Here is a 22585-nt window from a genome sequence, read left to right on the forward strand (position 1 = left end):
GGACTAGTTTACCTGTCAGATCTTTGGAGATGGGAAGAATTTATGACTAAAGAAAAACTAGAGAACATTATGAAAAGGAAAATGGATAACTTTGATTACATTAGATTAAAAAGGGTTTGCACATTGATCAACACCTATACCAACATAAAGTCAAAATGGGTTCATGATTGGTAAAGAATGATACTATAAGCAAGTTAGAAGAACAAACCTCTCAGATCTGTGGAGAAGGAAGGAATTCATGGTCAAAGAAGAACTAGAGTACATTAAGAAATATAAAATGGGTAATTCTGATTATATTAAGTTAAAATTTTTTGTACAAACAAAACCAATGTAGACAAGACTGGAAGGGAAGCAGAAAACTAGGAAAAAAATTTATATCCAAGGGTTTTGATAAATGCCTCATTTCTAAAATATATAGAGAATTGATTCAAATTTATAAGAATACAAAGCCATTCTCCAATTGATAAATAGTCAAAGAATATGAATGGACAATTTTCAAAAGAAGAAATTAAAACCATTTCTAGTCACCTGAAAAAAAAATGCTCTAAATCGCTATTAATTAGAGAAATGCAAATTAAGATAATTCTGAGGTACCACTACATGAATTTCAGATTGGCTAAGATGACAGGAAAAGTTAATGACAAATGTTGGAGAGGATGTGGGAAAACTGGGACAGTAATACATTGTTGGTGAAGTTGTGAATTGATCCAACTATTCTGGAGAGCAATTTGGAACTATGCCCAAAGGGATATCAAATTGCACATGTCATTTGATTTAGCAGTATCTCTCCTGGGTCTATATTCCAAAGAGTTCATTAAAAAGGGAAAAGGACTTATATGTGCAAAAAATGTTTGTAGCAGCTCTTTTTGTAATGGCAAAGAAGTGAAACTGAATGGATGCCTATTGGTTGGGGAATGGTAAATAAGTTATAGTATACATATATTATGGAATTTTAGTGTTCTATAAGAAACAATCAATAGGATGATTTCAAAAAGGCCTGAGGAGACTTACATGAACTGACGCTAAAAGAACTGGGGAAGCCAGTAAAGTGATGAGACCAAGAAATAACAAAACAGAATATAAAGAATGAAAAAAAAAAATAGAACAGAATGTGAAACATCTTATAAGAAAAACAACAGATCTGGAGAACAGATCAAGAAAAGAAAATATAAAAAAGACTAAAAGCTGTGACCAAAAAGAGAACCTTGACACAATAATGCGAGAAATAGTCCAAGAGAATTTCCTGAAATGATAGAACATGTGGGGAAAGTAGAAATAGAAAAAAATCCACTGACCACCACCTCAAAGAAATCCTTTGTGGAAAACACATAGGAGTATCACTGACAAATTTTGAAACCCCCAGATCAAAGAGAAAATTGTGAAAGAAATAAGGAAAAAAAAAATCAAATACACTGGCACTATAATTATAATTGTAACTTAACAGCAATCATGATAAAAGACCATAGGTCCCAGAATTATATACACTATGAATCAGATCAATATGATCTGCAGCCAAAAATATCATATGCAGTAAAACTATCCATAATATTGAATGAAAAAAAATGGACATCCATTGAATTTGCAGATTTTCAGGACTTTCAAATTCATACTCAATAGAAAATTTAACAAGTAAAAGTCAAATATCAAAGATCAATTTTAAGGAACTTAACATGCAATGATTTTTTTTTACATGGAAACATATGCCATTTGCTTAAGATTCACATCAGCAAATGGGTAGCTCAAAAGAAAGGTTGGGGCAGAATTGAGTAGACTATATGTCCTTTCTTTAACTGGTAATTTATTGTCACATATTTTGAACCCTCCCTAATGTTCTGCTGGACATTTAACAATGTTACATTTTGTAAAAAATAAAAAAATAAAGCGTGCAAAATAAATAAATAAATAGTCAAGAACTTTAAAAAAAAGGAAATGATGAGCAGGCTGACTTCAGAAAAGCCTGGAAAAACTTACATGAATTGATGCTGAGTGAAGTGAGCAGCACCAGGAGAACAATGTATACAGTAAGAGCAAGATTATGTGATGATCAATTATGACAGACTTAGCTCTTCTCAGTTATGTGGTGATCCAAGTCAATTCCAATAGACTTTGTATAAAAGATGTTATCTGCATCCAGAGAGAGAACCATGGAGACTGAATGCAGATCAAAGCATAGTGTTTTTGTTTGTTTGTTTTTTCTTTTTTTTCTTTCTCTCTTAGTTTTTCTTTCATAACATGACTAATATGGAAATATGTTCAAAAGGAGGAGGAGGACAAGAAGGAGGAAGAAGAAGAGGAGGAGGAAGAGGAAGAAGAAGAAATGAATATTGAAAAAAGAATAATCCATAGTTATCACATCTAATGTTGAATAATGGGCTTAGGTCCGATTTTAGCCAAAGGAGTCAATGTATACTAGAATGAGAAGAAATAGCCCTTTGGGGAGGCACCCTTGATTTTTGTTATTTTAGCTTTTTTCTTGGAGTTTATATGTTAAATCTTAAAAGATAGTCTTGTGTTTTGGTTTCCATTAATCAATGAACAATGGTTAACTTTTCAGTGTAATATCGTAGATTGGTATGTCTCTATATGGTAGATTAGATGTCTCTATATGGTCATTAACCATATAGAGACATAGCAAAAATACCCATCTTCCATTAATTCATACTTGGCCATTGGATGAACAGCAATTCCTCTTGGTTGAGACACATCTTCCTTAATGATTACTTCATTGTATTTTCCATTCAAATCACTCCTGGCAATGTGCGATTTCCTAAAATATAGAAAATACCAAGGAATTTAAGTATAAGCTACACTTTCTAGGCAGATGTCTTCTTTTAAAATCACCATTTAAAATAATACAGACATTCCAATTTCATGGAGATGGTGACAAGATAGTACAGCTTATTTAACATAAACATCTAACACATTCAAGACAATTAAAATATTAGCTGAAAGGCCCAAACTTTAGATAGCAGATTTTAAAAATTATATTAATACCTCTCTCTACAAGCCTATGAAGATTAATGTTTAGAAATATTATTGGCTGGCATTTGCACCCAAAGGCTATTAAAGCGCATCATTCATTTACCTTCTCCCCTTTTCACTTCAGAAAGTTTATCAATGCCAGCTCAGGAACCAAGTAAACTTTTTAAAACTGCATTGTGATTTTGATGCCTTTAAAAGAAAATTATGAAAGATTTACTAATAAGAATAATTATGGATAATTAAAAAAATTTTTTTAACTCAATGTGTCACACACACACACAAATAGCTACCACTGAGTTGCATTTAGGCAACAAAGAAAAACTCCTGAGGCAAATTTTGACCAGTTCCTGAGATGGGGAGGATTGAGTTATCTGTTTTGACTGATTTCAATGTAAGCATCTTCTCTAGATTCTTGTTTTTATTAGTATATGTTATTCTATGCAAATTATTTTGAGAAAAAATAAGCTCCTGTATATTCAGTAATTTCAGGGTAGGGTTGTTAGAAGTTATATTTCTATTTCCTTCCCTCCCTCATGTTCTCAGAACTAAGACAGAAAGCTACTCTCAGACTCTGGTAGTTGCAAGGCAGAAATCAAAGCAATGAGGCTCTTTGAGTTCATATAAGTTCAAATATAACCCTTAACAGGGTGTGAGAGCTTTCTTTGGTTATCTTTTATAGAAATTGCTGCAGTCCTATTGGGAATTCTGGAAGGAAACTGCTCACCCTGTTTTCAGAGAAAAAAAGACTTCCATCCAGAACCCGAGAAGAGCAATTTTGCCAAAGGGGCCTTTGTTGTCTTGGGAGGGTAAACATTTTTCACACATTTTTATCCAGTTCATCCTGATTGGGCACATTCTTTCTTCCCAGGTGTCTGACATTTGAAACTCAAGATTCCTAATCACCTTAATGATATTTGCACCAGAAACAGTATTTTCAGTTGGTTTCCTTTATCTAGTTAGATGTTCTATTGAATTTTAATTCTTTCCTATACTAATACAAAATATTTTAATTGGCTAAGACTTTCCATGTGACTAAATACCATGAATAATATTTAAATTCTGTTTTAACTAACATCAAGGTTTAAAACCATAAACATCTCATTTCCAGGCAAATTAAAAGCTTGATTTCAGCAGCTGGGATGCCAGTTATGGAGTCTTAAAGAATGGCTTATCATTAGTATATGTAATGAACCAGGGAATTGGGACTCTAATCCTCTAGTGCACCACCCTGAAAGTCTATCCTCCAAAGGCACTGCTTCTGGAGTTGGCACTGCAATGCAATTAATCAAAGACAGTTAAAATTAGAGTTGCCTTAAAAGCGTGGGGTAACATGAGAAGACTCAGCAATTTTGAGCTGGGTTGAGAACAGTTAACGTCTGTATCCAAGGCAAGTTTTCCTAGTCTGAGGATATTGGGGTTAAATATGTGTTATGAATGACATCACAATTTTTTTTAAAAAAAATAGATGTCTTTAAAAAATTTTTTTCTTTAGGGTGTAAAATCTGTTTTCTTTCCACAACTTGACTTTTATGGAAATATTTTGCATAATTTTGAAGGGGAAGTGAAACCATGTTCCCTTTAAAATTATCACTCTGAAACTGTGTTCCCTTTTGATCTGTGATCCCTTTTGGAGTCTCCCCCCAGATAAGTTATCTTTTAGAGATGCCAAACCCTTTGATTCAATTAGAAATCTTGGTCAAAAAGCATCCCTTTGAAGTGTTGTTAATTTCAGTTGGAGATCTGGGCCAGATACAGATAAGCATCTAGGCCTGGGAACTTTGGTTTCTGAAATCTGACTCCTTTTTAAAGAACAATTTTCCTAACAGGACTTTGCAAAAGGTCCAAAGCAGTTTGCTCTGCTGCTTCTAGGACCCTGCCCGCTGAGGTTTTCTCTTCTCAGTGCCAACCTCCATTTCTTTTATAGGACTTTGCCACTAAAGAAATCAGTCTCTTAGCAAAACTGGCTTCTCTATCCAACAATGAACTTTCATTTTTTGCCAATTAATATTTCGGGTTTCATGAATTCTTTCATGAAGAACCTGTGCCAACCATAAGGGAATTTTCACTATTCTCTGACTGCCACTAACCTCATCACCCCTAACCTCATCGTTTTGGTTCCCTGACTGGGAATCGAGGGAATCCTAACCTCATCAATTTTATACGTGATTTCTTAATTGTGGGTGGGGATTAGGGAGAGAACTTAGAACTCAAAAATCTTAAAAACAAATGTAAAACAATTGTTTTTAATGTACCTGGGGGAAATATTACATTAATTAATTAATTAAAAATTTTAAAATGATAAAATAAAATAGATAATTTTAAGAGGTTGCTGCCATTGCTTTTCATTAATAGATCTTTGATCTTATTTCATACATCATTATAGGCTCTCATGGTTCAATGTGTTACAGTAATCTGTCCTTCAGATAAAAGTCTCCCAAAGTGAAGTACTCAGAAGTATGATGTAATTTTTTTGGTAATTTTTTGTGTGTGTGTAAGTGTGTGTGTATATTCCTCACGAGGTATTTTCTATACCAATGAAATTGATGAGATTAAATTCAGGGAACCAAAATAATGAGATTAGGTTTCCTGGTGGTCAGGGAGTTAAATGATGAGGTAATGGCAGGATGGGATTCAGAGAACCAAATGAAGAGGTTTGGCTCCCCTAAATCCCCTTTAGGATTGATGCAAGATAGGGAGTTGTAGGAACCTCCTTTTGGTGGCTCAGAGGTCCTTCATAAAGGAATTTATCAACCCCCAAAGCTAGACTGGTAAAAAAGAAGTTTATTATTGGCATTGGGAAGTCATCCTTTGCTGTGAATGAATAGAAAAACCAAATTCCTTAGTGGCAAGGTCCCCACAGGGGAGTAAAGTTTCTAGTAGAGAAATCCTAACAGAGAGATATAAAGTCCTGTTAGGGACATAGGTGAAGATAAAGAGAGGGTAATGCTGAAAGAGAATATTCCAGTGGGCAGAATTTACCACTATGCCAAGAAGAGAGAGAGTTTCTTTGGATGGCATATTAGGTCCTCTGCAAGAATTGAGCCCCAAGCTGCCATTTTTATATGGCAGTCTGAGACAGAAGTTTCAATTGAATGAGATTCCCTCATTGCTATCACTGCCTCCAGCCCTAAATGAGACCACTTACTGGGAGTGGGGTGGGTCTCACAGAGGAGGATTCAAGGAGAATTTCTTCTTGAAGGAGTTTTCAGAGAGTTTCGGAGTCCCTTCGTCAAAAACCATAGGCCCAGCCAAATGTACATATAAAAATACATATAACATATGTATATATACACACTTACAAATGGTCATACAAAATGTCTATATGTATATACACATATATGTGTGTTCTATATATTGTATAATGTATACATGTGTATAAACAAATACATAGCATAGTAGCAAATTTTTAGGACTATAAATTGCAGATCAGAAGTAATCTTATGTGGGAGAGAAAGACAGAGAAATAGGAAAAGAGAAAGAATGAGTGAGACAGACAGATAAAGAGAGGATGGGAGGCAGAGGGACAGTGGTGATAGACAAAAATGGGGATATTAAAACAACAGAGAGACAGAGAGACATCTCTGACACATACACAATATGTAACTTTAGGCATGTCATTTAATTTTTCATGCATACACTATATTGGTAGTGAGAGAATTAAATTCTCCCCAGGATTCCTTCCCAATTCCCCAGAATTCCTACCCTCCCTCCCCTTTCCACTGGGATAGAGAGAATATTTCTGGATAAATGTTAAAAAGCCTTGCTTTTGTTCAATGCTGTAGACCAAGACAGGCTTTCTGGACCATACCCAAAGCCTTGGTGTTCATTGCTACAGTCACAATAACTAAAGCTCAGTAATTCTGGTTTCACAAAGTTGATGTAATTTTACTAACTAGAATCATAGAATCTTAAATGTTGAAAAGGTCTTAGAAGTCATTCATTCTAAGCCTCTCATTTAGGCCCAAAAGGCTAATGGTAGAACTGAGAGTGGGACTGAGACTGAGACACCATTCTCTTGCCTCCCACTCCCATGGTTTAGGGTTCTTTTCCTATAATGGCTAAACAGGGAAGTCAAACAGAATACATCTAATCCTTCCTCTTCTTCCTGAAAATCATTTAAATCAATTTGGAAGTGGTATAGAAAATAAAACACAGAACTTGGACTGAAGAAGACTGAATTCAAATCTTACTCCAGATCCTTCTTACTATGTGATAATCTTTCAGTCTGTTTCCTCTTTTTGCAAAATGAGAATGATAATAGCACCTACCTCATAGCATTGTTGTGAAGATCAAATGAGAAAATGTTATGTGCTATGTTAATGTTAGCTATTATTACTTATACTGACCCCTATTTAAGTTTTATGGTTTATAGTCAGTATATAAAAACATCATCCAATATCCCAAATAAGATGCTATCATGTACTCAGCTCTCTACTTTACCTGCTGCCTTAGCTTCTGAGAAGAGCATAGGGATCCATTCTTATGTTATCTACAATGATTGTTTCCTATGCAAGCTAAGCCCCACTATACAAAAATGTTTCACCTGTAAATAGTTTGATCAGGCAGCCCAGAAAATGGAGTGTCCAGAGGAAGCCCAGAAGGTCTCACTAAAGGCTTTGCCTCCTCTAAAATGGAGATAATAATAGTACATCTCCCTTCCAGAGTTGTTGTGAAGCTCAAACAAGAAAATATTTGTAAAGCACTTATTTAATTCCTATTCATAGAAATATCATTATTATCACTAATTATTGGTTCCTTATATATCTTATATAAATGCTCCTCTGGGGGAATCAGACACTGAATTCTCAGAGTTAGAAAGCACTTCTCTGGACAGGTGGTCCACACCACACCTGAACAAGGCACTCCTAGACAAGTTATTCAAACTTTGACTGAAGACATCAAGGAAAGGGGAACCTACTTTATCCCCTTCTCCTCTCCACTGTGAGATATTCAATTCCATTCTGGAATAATTCTAACTATTCAGAAATTTTCTCAGACATCAAGCCTAAATTTGCCCCTAGTTACCTGCACTTGTTGCCCTTAGTTCTTTCCTGTGAGACCAAGCAGAATAAGTCTAATCCCTTTTCCATTTGACAAGTCTTCAGATGCTTGAAGACAAGGTGTCATCCATCATCCTCACCTCGCAATCTAGAACTTCATCATCTTGATTTCCTTTAACTGATTTTCAAAAGGCATGATCTAAATTTTCTTTACCCTTCTGAATGTTCTTCTCTGAACAGTCTCTATTTTATCAGTGTTCTTTCTTAAATATTGTGCCTCCAGGTGAACACTGATAAAATATGATTCATATGTGATCTATCTGTGCATGAAGAAGCAAGACTATTAACTTTCTGTTTTTCTTCTTGCAGTTTAATACTACATCAGTTTTTTGAGGCTACTATATTACAACATCTGCTCATCCTGGATTATAGCCTGCTGAAGTCTTTTTTCATATGAAACACCAACCAAACCTTATTCATTTTGTATTTGGGAAATTGGTTTTTCACCCATGTGTAATACTTTACTCATCTTATTATTAAAATTCATCTTATTATTAGATTTATCCAAATGTTATAGTATGTCAAAAATATTTTTCGATCCTGACTCTGTTATCTTATATGATGACAAAACCATTTCCCAGATATTTGTTACCATTAAATTTGATAAATATGCCATCCATGCCATTATGTAAGTCAATGATAAAAAAACATTAAGCACAGAGATAGGTATAGATCCCTAAAACTCTCCACTATAGAGACCTCCTTCCAAAGTGACATTGAACTATTAATTGATTGTACTTCTTTGGGTATATTCACAATCAGTTTTAAATTTACCTAACTGAATTGCCACCTAGCTCATCTCTCTTTTTCTTTTCACAAGAATATTATGAGTTTAATAAATGCTTTGCAAACATCGAGGTAAATTTTTTCTACAATATTTCTCAGATTTTAATTTGGCATGAATAGTTCTTGATAAAGTCAATCTAGTTTTTTGTGATCACTGTTCTCTTTCCTATAGTTCATGAACCATCTTTTTAATAGCATGGTCTAGAAGTATAATCTAATTTCAAATCTCATTTTTATGAACAAAGTCTTCCCTACCTACTCTACTTAAGGTGATCTCTTGCCCTTACAACTCTTATAGAACTTACTGATTTTACTATCCATCATATGGTGATGAATCTTGTGATTAGATCTTATGATCTGTATTGTATTTCATCTTGTATTGTCATTCTAGTTAACAAAAATATATTAAGAATTTACTACGTGCCATCCATTGCGCTAAATTCAACCATTTATATATTTGTGTTTTGTCTCCCTAACCAGATTATAAACTTTTGAGGACTTGAGCCTTAGTTATACTTCTTTTGTGTCCCCATAGTGCTTGGGACAGTATTCACTATGTCTCAATAATTTGTTGATTTGATATACTCTAAGAAAACTTTGAATTTTTCTTCATTACAACAATATTATCAATAGATAATATTGCTGCTCTCAGTGCCCCTAGAATCACTCTCCTATCTCTATCACTATCTGTTTCTTCTTTTCTCCAGAATCAGAAAAAATAGAATAACTATTATGTCCTTCCATGCAAGATAAAGAAGAAAAATGCCAATTTCAGCCTATCACTTCATTTCCTAGTCTTTGTTCCTACTTACTAAGTGGGAAAAATGCATACCCTCGGTCTGTCCAATAGAATTTACGATCAATCCAATCCACAGCAAGACTTTCCGGTGTATCTACTGCTTCCTGAATGAGTATTTCACGCTCTGAGCCATCCATATTAGCTCTCTCTATCCACTTCAGTGTTGTGTGTGCAAAGTAAATCTATAAAAGAAAAAAAAAAAGAAAAAAAAACAAGATTCTCTGATTGTTTTAGGAAAAAAAAAGATAGGAGGGGAAGGGCAAAATTTTTAAAATTTCATGTAGTTAAGAATCCAGTCTTTATACTTCAATCCATATTATTTCTACAACCTGCACATTCCAAGCAATTAGTGGGAGGTGAGAGGGAAGCCCCAACTCAGTGAGAGTCCAAAAAAATAGATTACTAGTTATAAATCACTTAATTCCTCTACTCTCAGAGTTGTGCTAGAGCCAGCATGAATCCTGGTTAAAGAGAGTTGATTGTTATATTTTTCATGTGAGAATCTATATGTTCAAAGTCTTCCATCTCATATCTCACTAATTGCTTGGAATGTGCAGGTTGTAGAAATAAATATGGATTGAAGCATAAAGTATCAAAGCTGAAAATCAAGACTTAATTGTGTTGATTATCTAGATTTAAGTGACAGAGAACATATTAATAATAGAACATATTCATTAAACTCAAAAGTGTCTCATGATTAATTTTTTTCTCGCCAGAGATCTTGTTTTAAATCTATATCAGAGCCCCATTTTCTATACCTCATTTTCTTCATCCATAAAATAAGAACTGGATAAGAAGATCTCTAATGCCCTAATTCTACCAATTTCTCCCAAGTCAATCCACCATATCTTCCACAAGATTCCCTGAGGACAAAAGATGTTCTATCTTAATTGCAACAAACTGATGAAAACTGATGAAAATCTATAAATCAGAACCATAACTAGACTGCACTAGGTCTTTGCTCCAAATATTAGATTTGGAGAGCCTGGTCAGCACTTCATTTTCAATCCTTAAACATCCAGAAACAGTAGAGCATAACACCTAGTAAATAGGAATAATTCATTAAAATAAAAAGCTAACAGATCATAAGTTGATCAAGCTCCTCCCAATCTCATGACCAGCATCTCAAGTTTCTTCATCTATCCTTCCTTTGCTCCAGATATGTCTTGCGGAACTTGTTCCAGATGCACACACACACATACACACACACACACACACACACACACACACACACACCACACTCAGACTCACACATATCCTAGTGATAATTGCAAAAATTGCCGAGTTATTAAACAAAAGCTGATCTCACCATTTTTTTCCCATGGGAAATACAGAATATTTGTTTACTTCACTTTCTCTCTGGTCAAGGTAACACTGAAAGTCCAATATTTAATACCTTAAAATTGAGGTGAAATTCTGAAAAGATTATGAACTTTAAAAATCATTTGGCATCTCCTTAATTACTTAATGATGAAAATACTAGCTATATGCAAGAAAATATAATAAAGCATCAATTATAATAAGAGCTTATGCCTGGAAAGTATGATAAATGTGTTGGCTTACTTCCCTTGAAGTGAAGGAGATGACCAAGGATAATGCAATCTATAAGATATGCTAACACACTCTCTAGATACATTCTCTGAGTATAATAATAATTTGGTCCTGGACTTATTTAAATGGTTAAGTCTGAGCATAAAATTATTTATGAAAATAAAAGAAGAGAAAGATAGCTGGTAATGCTTTATTAAAAAACTCCAAATTATAATATTTGTTATATATGGCTCCTAATCCCAAATAAATTGAAACAGGACAAATTTGCCTCACTCTCTCATTCACTAACAGACTGCTTGGAATCATACGAATTGTTCATAAGAATACAACAACAATGTTGTCTTCTAATGATAATTAGAAAGATCAGAATGCATACCAATTATATTATAGAAATTGATTCCTTCTTGTAATCCGTTTCAAAGAATATTTATTAAGTTCCCTCCTTATCTAAGGCACTGTAGTATTCACTGAATGATATAAAAAGAGTGAGAGATAAAATTTGGATCCTATTCTTAAGGGCCATATCTAAACTTGTACACAAATAAAAATACATGATAAATGCATAAAAACTTATTGCAAATTAGTAACTATCATGCAGATATATTAAAAGAAAAAGCTAATGAGATAAAAACTCTCAATTGTCCCTTATGAATTTTTTAAAATGAAAGACACTATTATTATACCAGAAAATATTTCCATTCTTTGATATTTTGAAACCAGTGGTTTTGTATAGGCTATACCTTCAGTGCTGAGATTATCAACATCAGAAAATCACAATATCTAATACCCATCCCTGGGGTTTTATAGTTTTTAAAAAATTCTGAGTGCCAAACAATACAATGTATTACTGGCTTTTCTTATAACTGAGTATACTTTGATAGATACATTTAGAATTTATAAAGGGGTTTTTCAGAGAATCAGAGCCTTAGATTTGGAAAGGATTTCAGGAAGTCATCATCTCATTTTTACAAATGAAACTGAGGCTTAGGGAAAAGGAGTTTAAAAGACTTGCTCAAGATCATATGAATAGTAAGAGTTAGACGAAAGACTTGAACCCAGGTCTTTTTTTTACATTGTGCCACACCTGCCCTGCCACAAATTTTCCATATTCAATATATCAAGAAATATATGGGCAAATATTCAACTAATTAATCCTGCAATTAAGAACAGATCCCCATGAGTTAAACAAAGTATTCATGCTTCAAATTTCAAAATTACTGTAAGCCAGACTTAGATAGCTCACATACAATGAACCACAATGGTTAGGTTTACAGAAAAGTGGCAAGTAAATACTTTCCCTCCATATCAGTTAATGGTCAATTAATTTCTTGTCCTCCTTCCCATGACTACCTTCCTATTTCCCTAACTTTCCCCATTATCATTAAATCAATCATAATAATGATAGATGATATCTCAGTCTTATTTTAGGGCTTACAAAGCCCGCCCTCTACATCTATGGTCTAATTTTATTGTTTATTTTATGTTTATTTATATTTATTTATTATATATTTTTATGTTTATTTATATTATGTATAAGGTATTTTCATAATAACCTCCAGTCCTCATTTCCCAAAGAGAAATTAGTTTCAAAATCTCTTGAGATGTTGCCCATTACAATATCTGATTTTTAATTTTTAAAAAGAGGGTTTGATAGGGGTGGGGGTGTACTTGTGATTTAGTGTGGGAAACTCTGAGTGACTGAGTGATATTAGCACCTGCTCTAACACATCAGCTTAGAGAGTTTCTTGCAGACACTAAAAAATAAGGTAATTTAGCCAGGGCTACCCACCAGTGTATCTAAGATAGGACTTGAGTACTATAGTACTCTAAGGATAATCCTATCTACTATTTCATATTGCTTCTTTGGATATATTAAAATATCTAAGATGTAGCTGCCCATTCTGGCCCAATCAGGTATTTCCCAATTTTTCAGTCTCTTCTCCTTCCCCCTTAGTCCAATATACTACCAAGGTGACCTATTAGGTTTAGGATCAGAAGAGACAAAGCTTTGAAAAACTGTCCTCACTTCACTTTCAAATCCTCCCATTTTTAAAGCCTTACCTTATTTTCAACCGGATCATGATCTAATGCTAAGACCACTCCCATCTGCCGGCTGAGTAGGCTTTCATACTTGGTCCCATCAAAGTTGATTCGACGAATATCACGCATGTTGGCAAACAGTAAAAAGGGCTGAGGTCCTGTTAACCAAATTTCATGATTTCATTTGCTAGATAGCATCATGTTTCAGATTTACTTTTTATTCCCTCCCACTGACTAAAATTCCACACTTAGAGATTCATCCTTTGGATCAATCAAACCTTCTCCCAGTATCTTCTTTTAAAGCTGGAATTTTTAAAGAGCTTTAAAATTTGCAAAGCACTTTACAAATGTTAAAATTTCATTTGATACTCATGACAACTCTTGGAGGTAGACGCCATTATTGTCACTATTTTACAGATAAAGAAACTGAAACAGAAACTAAGAAGCTTACTAAGGATCACACAGATATCTCCTTTCAATAAATATATTTATTTGTTATTGTTAGTAACATCTGATTCTTCATGACCCTATTTGGAGTTTTCTTGCCAAAGATGCTGGAGTGTTTTGCCACATCCTCTTCCAGATTATTTTGCAGATGAGAAAACTAAGGCAAACAGAATTAAATGACTTGCTTACCATCACACAATACTGTCTGAGGCCTAATTTGAATTCAAAAAGAGTCTTTTTGACTCCAGGTCCAGCACTATATCCACTATATCTAGTACTTATATATCACTTTAATATTGACAGAATACTTTACAAATATTATCTCATTTGATCTTCACAGCAATCCTATGAAATAGCACTATTATTATATATTAACAATTTAATAGTATATAATAATAGTATTAATACTGGTTAACAATATGGTCATTAATAGTAATATCATGGTGCTACTATTCTTGTTTTACAAATGAGGAAACTAAGGCAGAGGTTAAAGGACTTTCCCAGTTTCAAATAGCTAGTTAGCACCTGAAGTCTTCAATTCATATTCAGTACACCAACTTCTGGATTCCCTAGCTATCTTTAAGATGCACCTACTTCTGAAGGGAAAGAATACACTTAATCACTCTTCAAGGTGAATGAGTGGAAATGTGTGGTGGGATGACTGAATTTCAGAGTTGGAAGGAGTTTCTAGTCAGCCAGTCAGTCAAACTCCTGCCTGAATAGGAATCTTCTCCTTAATTTTCTTAGTAAAGGATATCCAAGCTCCCCACTATAGTATCCCTGTGATAGATAATTGAATGGAAATTGGTAAAATAATAATAATAATAATTGAAAGGAGGAAATGGCCCTAAAAAGGAGAGATAAGACAGTCCCTTATCCCAAGAGAAAAATGGAGTAGGACTAATCAAACATAATCTTAACTCATTTCCGAATTTTGTCTGTCACTTCTCCCATTTGCCACATATCATCAACACAACCATGTTGCCAAGTATTATTAGTAAGCATGTCACAGTCTCATTTAGGATCATGGGGAATAGAAAATGGGTAGGTCATCTCTTCTAATCCAATCTCTATTCCCCCCTTTTTTGTTAAATAAAGAAAATGAAACTGAAACCTTGTCTAAGGTCATCCAGGTAATATGGTGCAAAGTTAGTGCTTAGATCCAGAGCTTTTTCTATCACATGATATGACTTTCTTACCTACATTTGTATAGATTAGAATACATGAATATAAATTCCTTTGGCCTAGACATTTCCGGAATATTCAATCACAAAAAGCTACTTAATTATTTTCCTTTTCTTAGATTCTGCTGCATTGACTGGGATGCTGGTCAGCTAGAGTCCTATTAGGGATGAAAAAGGAACACCCTGAAAAATCATCACATTCGCCTAAATAATATTATTAATAAACTATCAGTAAAAATAAAAACCCTTTGCTGAGTGTCTGAGGTTATTAGAAATATTGAAAGAAGAGCTGCCCACAGGGGAAGCTAGATAACACATTAAACAGAGCACTGGGCATAGAACCAGGAAGACATATGTCCAAATCTGGCCTCAGACACTTATTAGCTCTGTCCCCCATTTCTTTGTTGCTCAGTCATTTCAGTTGTGCCTGACCCTTCATGGCCCATTTGGGTTCGCTTGGAGAAATACTAGAGTGTTTGCCATTTCCTTCCCCAGCTTATTTTACAGAGGAGGAAACTGAAAAAAATAGGGTTAAGCACCTTCCCTGGATAACACAGCTAGTACCTGCCTGAGGCCAGATGTAAACTCAGCAAGATTAGTCCATTGAACCATTTAGCTACCCTCCCTGTCTCTAAAATGGAAATAATGACAGCAACTACCTCCCAGGGCTTTTGTGAGGATAATGCAAAATAATAATTGCAAATGTGCCTGATATAGGAGTTCAATAGAAATGCTAGCTATCATCATCATCATCAATCATCAAATGAGAGAATATTTGTAAGGCATTTAGGACAGTGTCTGGCATGGAGGAAGCACTTAATCTTTGTTTCTTTCCTTATTTTAGAGAAATAAGTATCAATGAAGCAAAGCATTTCAATACATTCGGAAGAGGAATTGTCAGTCTTAAGATTAGTTTTCCCTAAGGTGTTTAAAGCAAAATAAATAAATCAATAAATTATTACTAAATAGTATGCAAAATGGTACTAAGTGCTATAGGGCTTTATACTCCAACAAGGAGAAAATATTCACAATATGCCTATTCTATAGAGTCTGCTTTAACATAGATATTGACAGGCATGACATTAGAACACATCAGGCCATATTAAATCCTTGAGTCAAGGTACATGGCAAATATGCTGCACTTATACATGATTTTGGAAAGATCTTTAAGAAAAAAATATATTACCAATTATCAACTTGTATTAGTCAAATAAAAGGCAAAAACAAAAACAGTATACAATTTTTAAAATGATGTTTGAATTTTTTCTCAAAAAAGTATTTATTTTTAAATAAAAGTATTTATTTTTTAAGTACGCACTTACAAGTGGCATCTATCTGAAGTCTCTCATTCTGGAGAGGATGAGGCTGGGAGATTATATCATCATCATCAAAATGAACATGATATCACCTTCTTAAAAATGATAGCTAGCGTTGATACAGCATTGTAAATCTTGCAAAGTACTTTACAAATACCCATTTAATCTTGAGAACTCTTGAGATGTATGTGCTATTATTACCCTCATTTTACCAAAGAGGAAACTGAGGCAGGAAGTGATTAAGTGACTTGCCCAGCTTCATACAGTGACTAACCTAACTCCAGGTTTAGCTCACCAAAAAGCTGCCACCTATGTTCAGGAATTTGGAGTTACATTTAATCCAACTCCCATCCAGTATCTGCTCTAAGTCTGGCATGAATATGGTGAGACTTTAAGCGCAGATGGCCACCAACCCACCTGAAGAGAGATGAATCAACCCAGACCAAGGAAAAAAAAAACCAGATCAGGTGAAAACTTCCATGCCCACCATTGGTAGGATCAGGTCTGTAAATGACTACTGTACTTCCATCCAGAAAATACCCAATGTCAAAAAAGAAAAATAAGCACAATACATGTGAGATCCTGTATTAGGCATTGCATGTTTTGTAAGTTAGGCACAAACAAAAATGAAAAAATCGATACTCTCAAATAGTACCTGTTAAAGGGATTTAGATAAATAGAACCACATTACAAACAAACTGAATCCAGGTGTGGGGAGGGGAAGAGATGTATTTGTGCAGGGACTAAAAACCAGAGGAATAATCCTTCTTGAAGATTCTAAAGCTATTTCAGGAAGCGAGGAATAAATCAGAAATTAGGAAGAACCATGCCCCCCAAGTATGAGGGATAACTTATACAGAGGTCAAAGTTGGAATGGTATCTTGCAGGCAATAGGAAGTAGGCCAATTTCCCTGGAGCATGGATACATTGGAGAAGCAAACTATAATTAGCATAGAAAGTTAGGGGAGGAGACTAAAGGAAGAACTTTATATGCCAAATAAAAGAGCTTATCCTAAAGGCAATGGACAACTATTATTTTTTGGATTAAAAAATAATGGAGTCTGACAAACTCCAGAAATAATAATTTGGTAGTTGGATGGAAAATGGATTGGGGAAGGGAGAGACTAGAGTCAAGGAAGACAATTAGAAAGTTGCTGCAAAAGTATAGGTGAAAGAGTCGATGAGAGTCTGGACTGGAGTATTGTAGCAGTACAGTCAATGTCAGCTAATTAACATTTATTAAATGCTACTATGTGCCAGGCATGTGCTAAGGACAGAAAAGATAATTGTGGGGCAATATGTCAGAAAATTGAAATTAATAACACCTTCATTCCTCCATACTAGTTCATTTTTCAGAACCAATGATACTAACCTTTAGCCTTGCAGCTCTTTTGATTCAATTGCAGCTCATATCCAGGAAAACAACCACATTCCCAAGACACTGGGCTTAGAGGGATGCAGATCTGGCTACACCCACCATTATCTATTGATGAACAACCTTTAAAAAGAGGAATTTCATTCATAATTTTATGGAGTCCAAAAAATTAAGCCATTCATTCATAAAATGCTAAAGATATAATTTGATGGCCTTATCCTTTTTTTTTTAAACTGGTTTATCACCTAAACTGTGCCCATTAAACTGGAACCTGACAGATTCAAATAACTAATAAACATTTATTAAGCCTATATAAACCAGGCACTGGGCTAACAGCTGGGGATGCAAAAAAAGGTAAAAGACAGTCCCTGCCCTCAAGGAGCTTACAATCTAATGTAGGAACTTAAAATTTAATTAGTTGAATTATTTTTATCATGTTGTAATCAGTACACCTAGCAATCAAGTTGATTCCTTAGCAAAGAGGAAAGAGCACCACATAAAGCTCAATTCAAGTCTCAATTAAAAATCTCATCTTTTTCATCTTTTTTAACTAATCCCCATTAATAGTGGTACCATCTCTATGCAATTATCTTCAATTTGATCATATTTGATCATACATGATCAACTATGTACCTCGATTGTACATAGGTACTTGTATGTTTTCTCTTCCATTAGGTTGTGACCTCCTTGAGCACAAGGATTGCTTCACACAGTTCCTGGCATCTGGAAAGGATTTAAGCAACACTAACTGATTTGACTTTCTTGAAACACTTTTGGCAGATAGAATTGAAGTGTCCACCTCCAAATGGTTCATTCTTTTCTGCTTCTCTAAGTCCATCGGAAAATAGATTCACTGGCATCAGCTAGCTTTAATTTTGATTGTTTTCAGGGAAACAGTGTGGAATATTGGACTTGGGGTCAGTATACTAGTTTACATTTATAGAGCAATCTAAGGTTTGCAAATCTCATTACAAATATTTCATTTTCTCCTGGGAGATATATGTTATTACTATGCCCATTTTACATTTGCTACAAAATATCTGAGGCTGGATTTGAACTCAGGTCTTCTTAACTCATGGTCCAACACTCTATCCAATGTGTCATTCCACTTCAAATTCTTTCTAGCTATTATAACTTCAGCAATCATTTAACACATCTGTGCCTCGGTTTGCTCATTTATAAAATGAGGGATTTGCACTTAGTGATTATTTCTAGCTTAAAATCTATGATAGTGTAACTTTTCCTTTCCTGATGAGCCTTATTCTCTTATTTTCATGAATTTTGCATTTTATCTTTCTGTTTCCTCTTGTCAATGAAAGAAAATGGAAACTCTAATGTAGTTTAACCAGAATTAAGGCTCTTCCTTTCTGTTTTTGAATCATGTCCAGTTTTTCACCAACATTAGTCTCTATGAAGTCTAAACTAAAAATGTGGGAAGCATGTAGAGAAGACTGAAGGTAAAAATCAAGACGGAATTTCACATAGGATAAATTAAATTACTAAGATCTACCATTCATTATTAGCTGTGTAACCTGGGCAAGTCAGTTAACCCTAATTACCTCAAAAAAAAAAAAAAAAAAAAAAAAAAAAAGATCTACAATTTAACAACTCTTTATCCCAATGTGCTTTAGTTATGGTTTGGGGATTAAAAAAAAACAGTGTTTTAAATCTAACCAAGTTAAACATACTTACCACTGCATGTTTTTCCATCTTCCCCAAGTACTGACCCTTCAGGACAGAAACATGTTGGACCATCTGATGTCATGACACAACCATGGCTGCATCCAGTGTTGTTGCTTACACAGGAAACTAATTCTAGTTGTTTGGAGGGTAAAACTATAGTTAGTGTTCACTCCAGTTAACTGCCACTTATTTAAAATTAATTTCTAATAAACTAGAAGTGTTCTTTTGAAAAGGTAAAGTTAAATAAAGATCTGATATTTAGAACAGCTACAGTCAGGATAGGTGAAAAATAAAGTGAATATTTATATTTAAATATAGTAAAGAAGAACTTTTGAAACTGTAAACTGCCTCTTTTGGTTTCCTCTAAATTAGTCTTCTGTCAAATATTCCTTTAATAATCATTACCCTCCTATGGCATTTGCCAACATTGAAATGGACTGAATCTTTCAGACGTGCTCTTTTGCATTCTTTTAAGTCCTCAGTATTCTTATTTCTGCAGTACTTGGAAGTACAATCTTCACCAATAAATGCCAATGATTTCTGAGATGACAGAGACTTCTTAATGATGACAGACCTCTCATGTTCCCTGAACTACTCTCCCCTACACACAGTGACATCCTTTCCTCCATAGTTCCTTTGGCTGGATTTTGCCAAGAATGGAACACTTGGTTCACTTCCCTTTCTTCCACTTCACACTTTCCATCCCTTTCTTAACTCTATTCCGAGTTTACTTTCCCACCTCCAGAATTTTTTTAGGCCAAAGAATATGCAATTCTCAGTAGTTTTGCTATTTAGCTCAGCCTTTAAGTGGCTAATTTCTCTTGGATGATCAGACAACATATATACATACATACATACATATATATATATATATTTTAATAGTTTTCTCCAAACCTAAGCAACTCATATGATGATAGATTTAGAGCTAAAAGGAGTCATGTAATCTAATAGCCTTAATTTATAGGTGAGAAAGTTCAGACAACATGCCCAAGGTAAAACTATCTATGCCAGAAGTTGGAATCAAAAGCAGATCCTCTGAGTTTTCTACTCCAGTTCCACCCCAATAATTTTAAAAGTAAAAGATGAGTTTTTATTCTATACTGGTGGAAGGAGCTGTTAAGAGTTTCCTTAGTTTCCTAAGAGTCTAGATGAAACCATAGGTCATGATCAATATGTAATCTAGCACTTTTACCAACTGGACACTTTTATTTTGAAACTTAAAATGAATCACAACTCTATTGGCATATAGATCATAATTGCTTTTCTTTTCCTATGCAATTCTTGTCTACATTTTACCATAAATATTCCACAGAATATCTACCCAGAATACTAGAGACCTTCCTCTTGGTTTTTGTTGGTCCCCCCCTTTTATCTCAAAAGTATCAGTGTATCCGCTTTAGCTGTCTGTCTAGTGTCTTGTTTGTTTTCTTTTCCTTTTATCTGTAGAGCACCAGCATACCACCATAATGTCTATCATGACTAGGCACTTCCATTTCTGACCATACATATCCTCAGTGTTATCTTTTTCTCCATTTATTGAATGCAAGTCATCACTGGTAACATGCTGAAGCCTGCTTGTGCCATTAGATTATTTATAAGGTTTTTTTTTTAATTGAAGCTTTTTATTTTCAAAATATGCCAGGATAACTTTTCAACATTGACCCTTGCAAAACCTTGCGTTCCAATTTTTTCCCCTTTTCCCCACTCTCTCTACTAGATGGCAAGTATGTTAAACATGGTAAAAATATATGTAAATCAAATATAGGCATACATATTAATCCATACTGTAGAGAATGGGCTAGCTCCCTGGAGGGCCTCAGGGTCAGCCAGAGTCAGGATAAATCAAAATCCTTGGTCTTTAGGGGGAGAAGTGAAGGAGGCAGGCAAACTGCCATATAGTTTGCCAAAAATGTATCCTGGATTCTGGAGTCCAGAGTCTCTAGCCTCTCTCCTCCTCATCATGCCACGAAGTCACACAGACTTCCCCCTCCCTGCCCTCTAATCCTTGTCTACAATTATCTTAACACCAAACATTCAGCAAGCACCAATGGTGAGGAGAGCCATTATCCAAATATATGCTAATAGAGTCATTATCTCACATCGAATAGGTAATTAGCCTTAAGTGCTCAGTTTTCTGACTCAAGCACACCTTCTTGGAGTTTCAGTCCTCTACATGCTGTATAAAAAAAAAATCTGATCAAAAAGGAAGAAAAATGGGAAAGAAAATAAAATTCAAGAAAACAACAAAAGAAGTGAAAATGCTATGTTGTGTTCCATACTCAGTTCCCACAACCCTCTCTCTGGGAATAGATGGCTCTCATTATCACCTTATTGTTAAGAAGATCCACGTCCATCAGAATTGATCATCATATAATTTTGCTGTTGTCATGTACAAAGATCCTGGTTTTGCTCATTTCACTTAGCATCAGTTCCTGTAAGTCCCTCCAGGCCTCCCTGAAATCATCCTGCTGATCATTTCTTATAGAACATATTTGTAATTTTAACTTTTCTGAGATCATGATGTTCATAAATCACCATTGCATAGCAACACTGGGGAGAGTATCAAAAATAAGCAGCAACAAGTACTTTGGGATCGTTGAAAACATGCCCAATTCTTATTTGTTTGTTTGTTTTCTGAGGCTGGGGTTAAGTGTCACACAGCTAGGAAGTGTTAAGTGTCTGAGACCAGATTTGAACTCGGGTCCTCCTGAATTCAGGGCTGGTGCTCTATCCAGTGCACCACCTAGCCACCCTGCCCAATTCTCATATAATCAAGCCCAGCATGGTGGAGTAGAAATAAAACTGGAATTGAAGTCAGAGGACTTGGGCTCTAATTTCTGCTTTAAAAATTACTATAAACTTTATGTAACTCATTTAACTTAATGGGATTCATTTTCTTACATCTGTAAAATGAGGAAAGTTGAATTAGATGACACCTAAGACCATGATAGCTCTAAATCTATGACCCTCCTCCATCTGTAGCTTTATCCAAGGCAAATAGAGTGATGGCTTATGGTTTGCTTATCTGACTACAAACGGAAAGAAAGAAAAATAAGTATTTATTAAACACTACTATGTTTCAAGGCATTGTGCTAAGTGCCTCACTAATACTGTCTCGTTTGATCCTTATAGGAACCCTGTGAATTAGTTGATTTTATTATTCCTGTTTTCTTTTTTTTACAGTTAAGGAAACTAAAGCAGATAAAGATTAAGTGACTTGCTGATGATGATCAGCAAGAACTAAACTCAAGTCTTTCTGACTCTAAACTCAAGTTTTTCTATACACTATGCTACCTGGCTACATAGTATGATCTGTGAATATGTGATTTTCATCCTTTTTATTACCAACTAGAAAATTCCAG

At 34.7% G+C, this 22585-nt stretch overlaps 1 protein-coding gene across 3 annotated transcripts in view; it reads right to left on the reverse strand.

Annotated features, from left to right (window-relative positions):
* Window positions 1–22585, reverse strand: part of EGF (epidermal growth factor) — a 148597-nt gene that overhangs the window by 61652 nt on the left and 64360 nt on the right. For all 3 annotated transcript variants that reach the window (XM_074275420.1, XM_074275421.1, XM_074275422.1), the window contains exons 8-12: window positions 19233–19355; window positions 17538–17663; window positions 13240–13376; window positions 9661–9809; window positions 2663–2767 (exon numbers count right to left, since the gene is read on the reverse strand). In XM_074275420.1, the coding sequence (XP_074131521.1) occupies window positions 2663–2767; window positions 9661–9809; window positions 13240–13376; window positions 17538–17663; window positions 19233–19355 (640 nt within the window). The remainder of the gene's footprint in view (window positions 1–2662; window positions 2768–9660; window positions 9810–13239; window positions 13377–17537; window positions 17664–19232; window positions 19356–22585) is intronic.

Source organism: Sminthopsis crassicaudata, chromosome 6 (assembly GCF_048593235.1).
Source record: "Sminthopsis crassicaudata isolate SCR6 chromosome 6, ASM4859323v1, whole genome shotgun sequence".
NCBI classification, from domain to species: domain Eukaryota; kingdom Metazoa; phylum Chordata; class Mammalia; order Dasyuromorphia; family Dasyuridae; genus Sminthopsis; species Sminthopsis crassicaudata.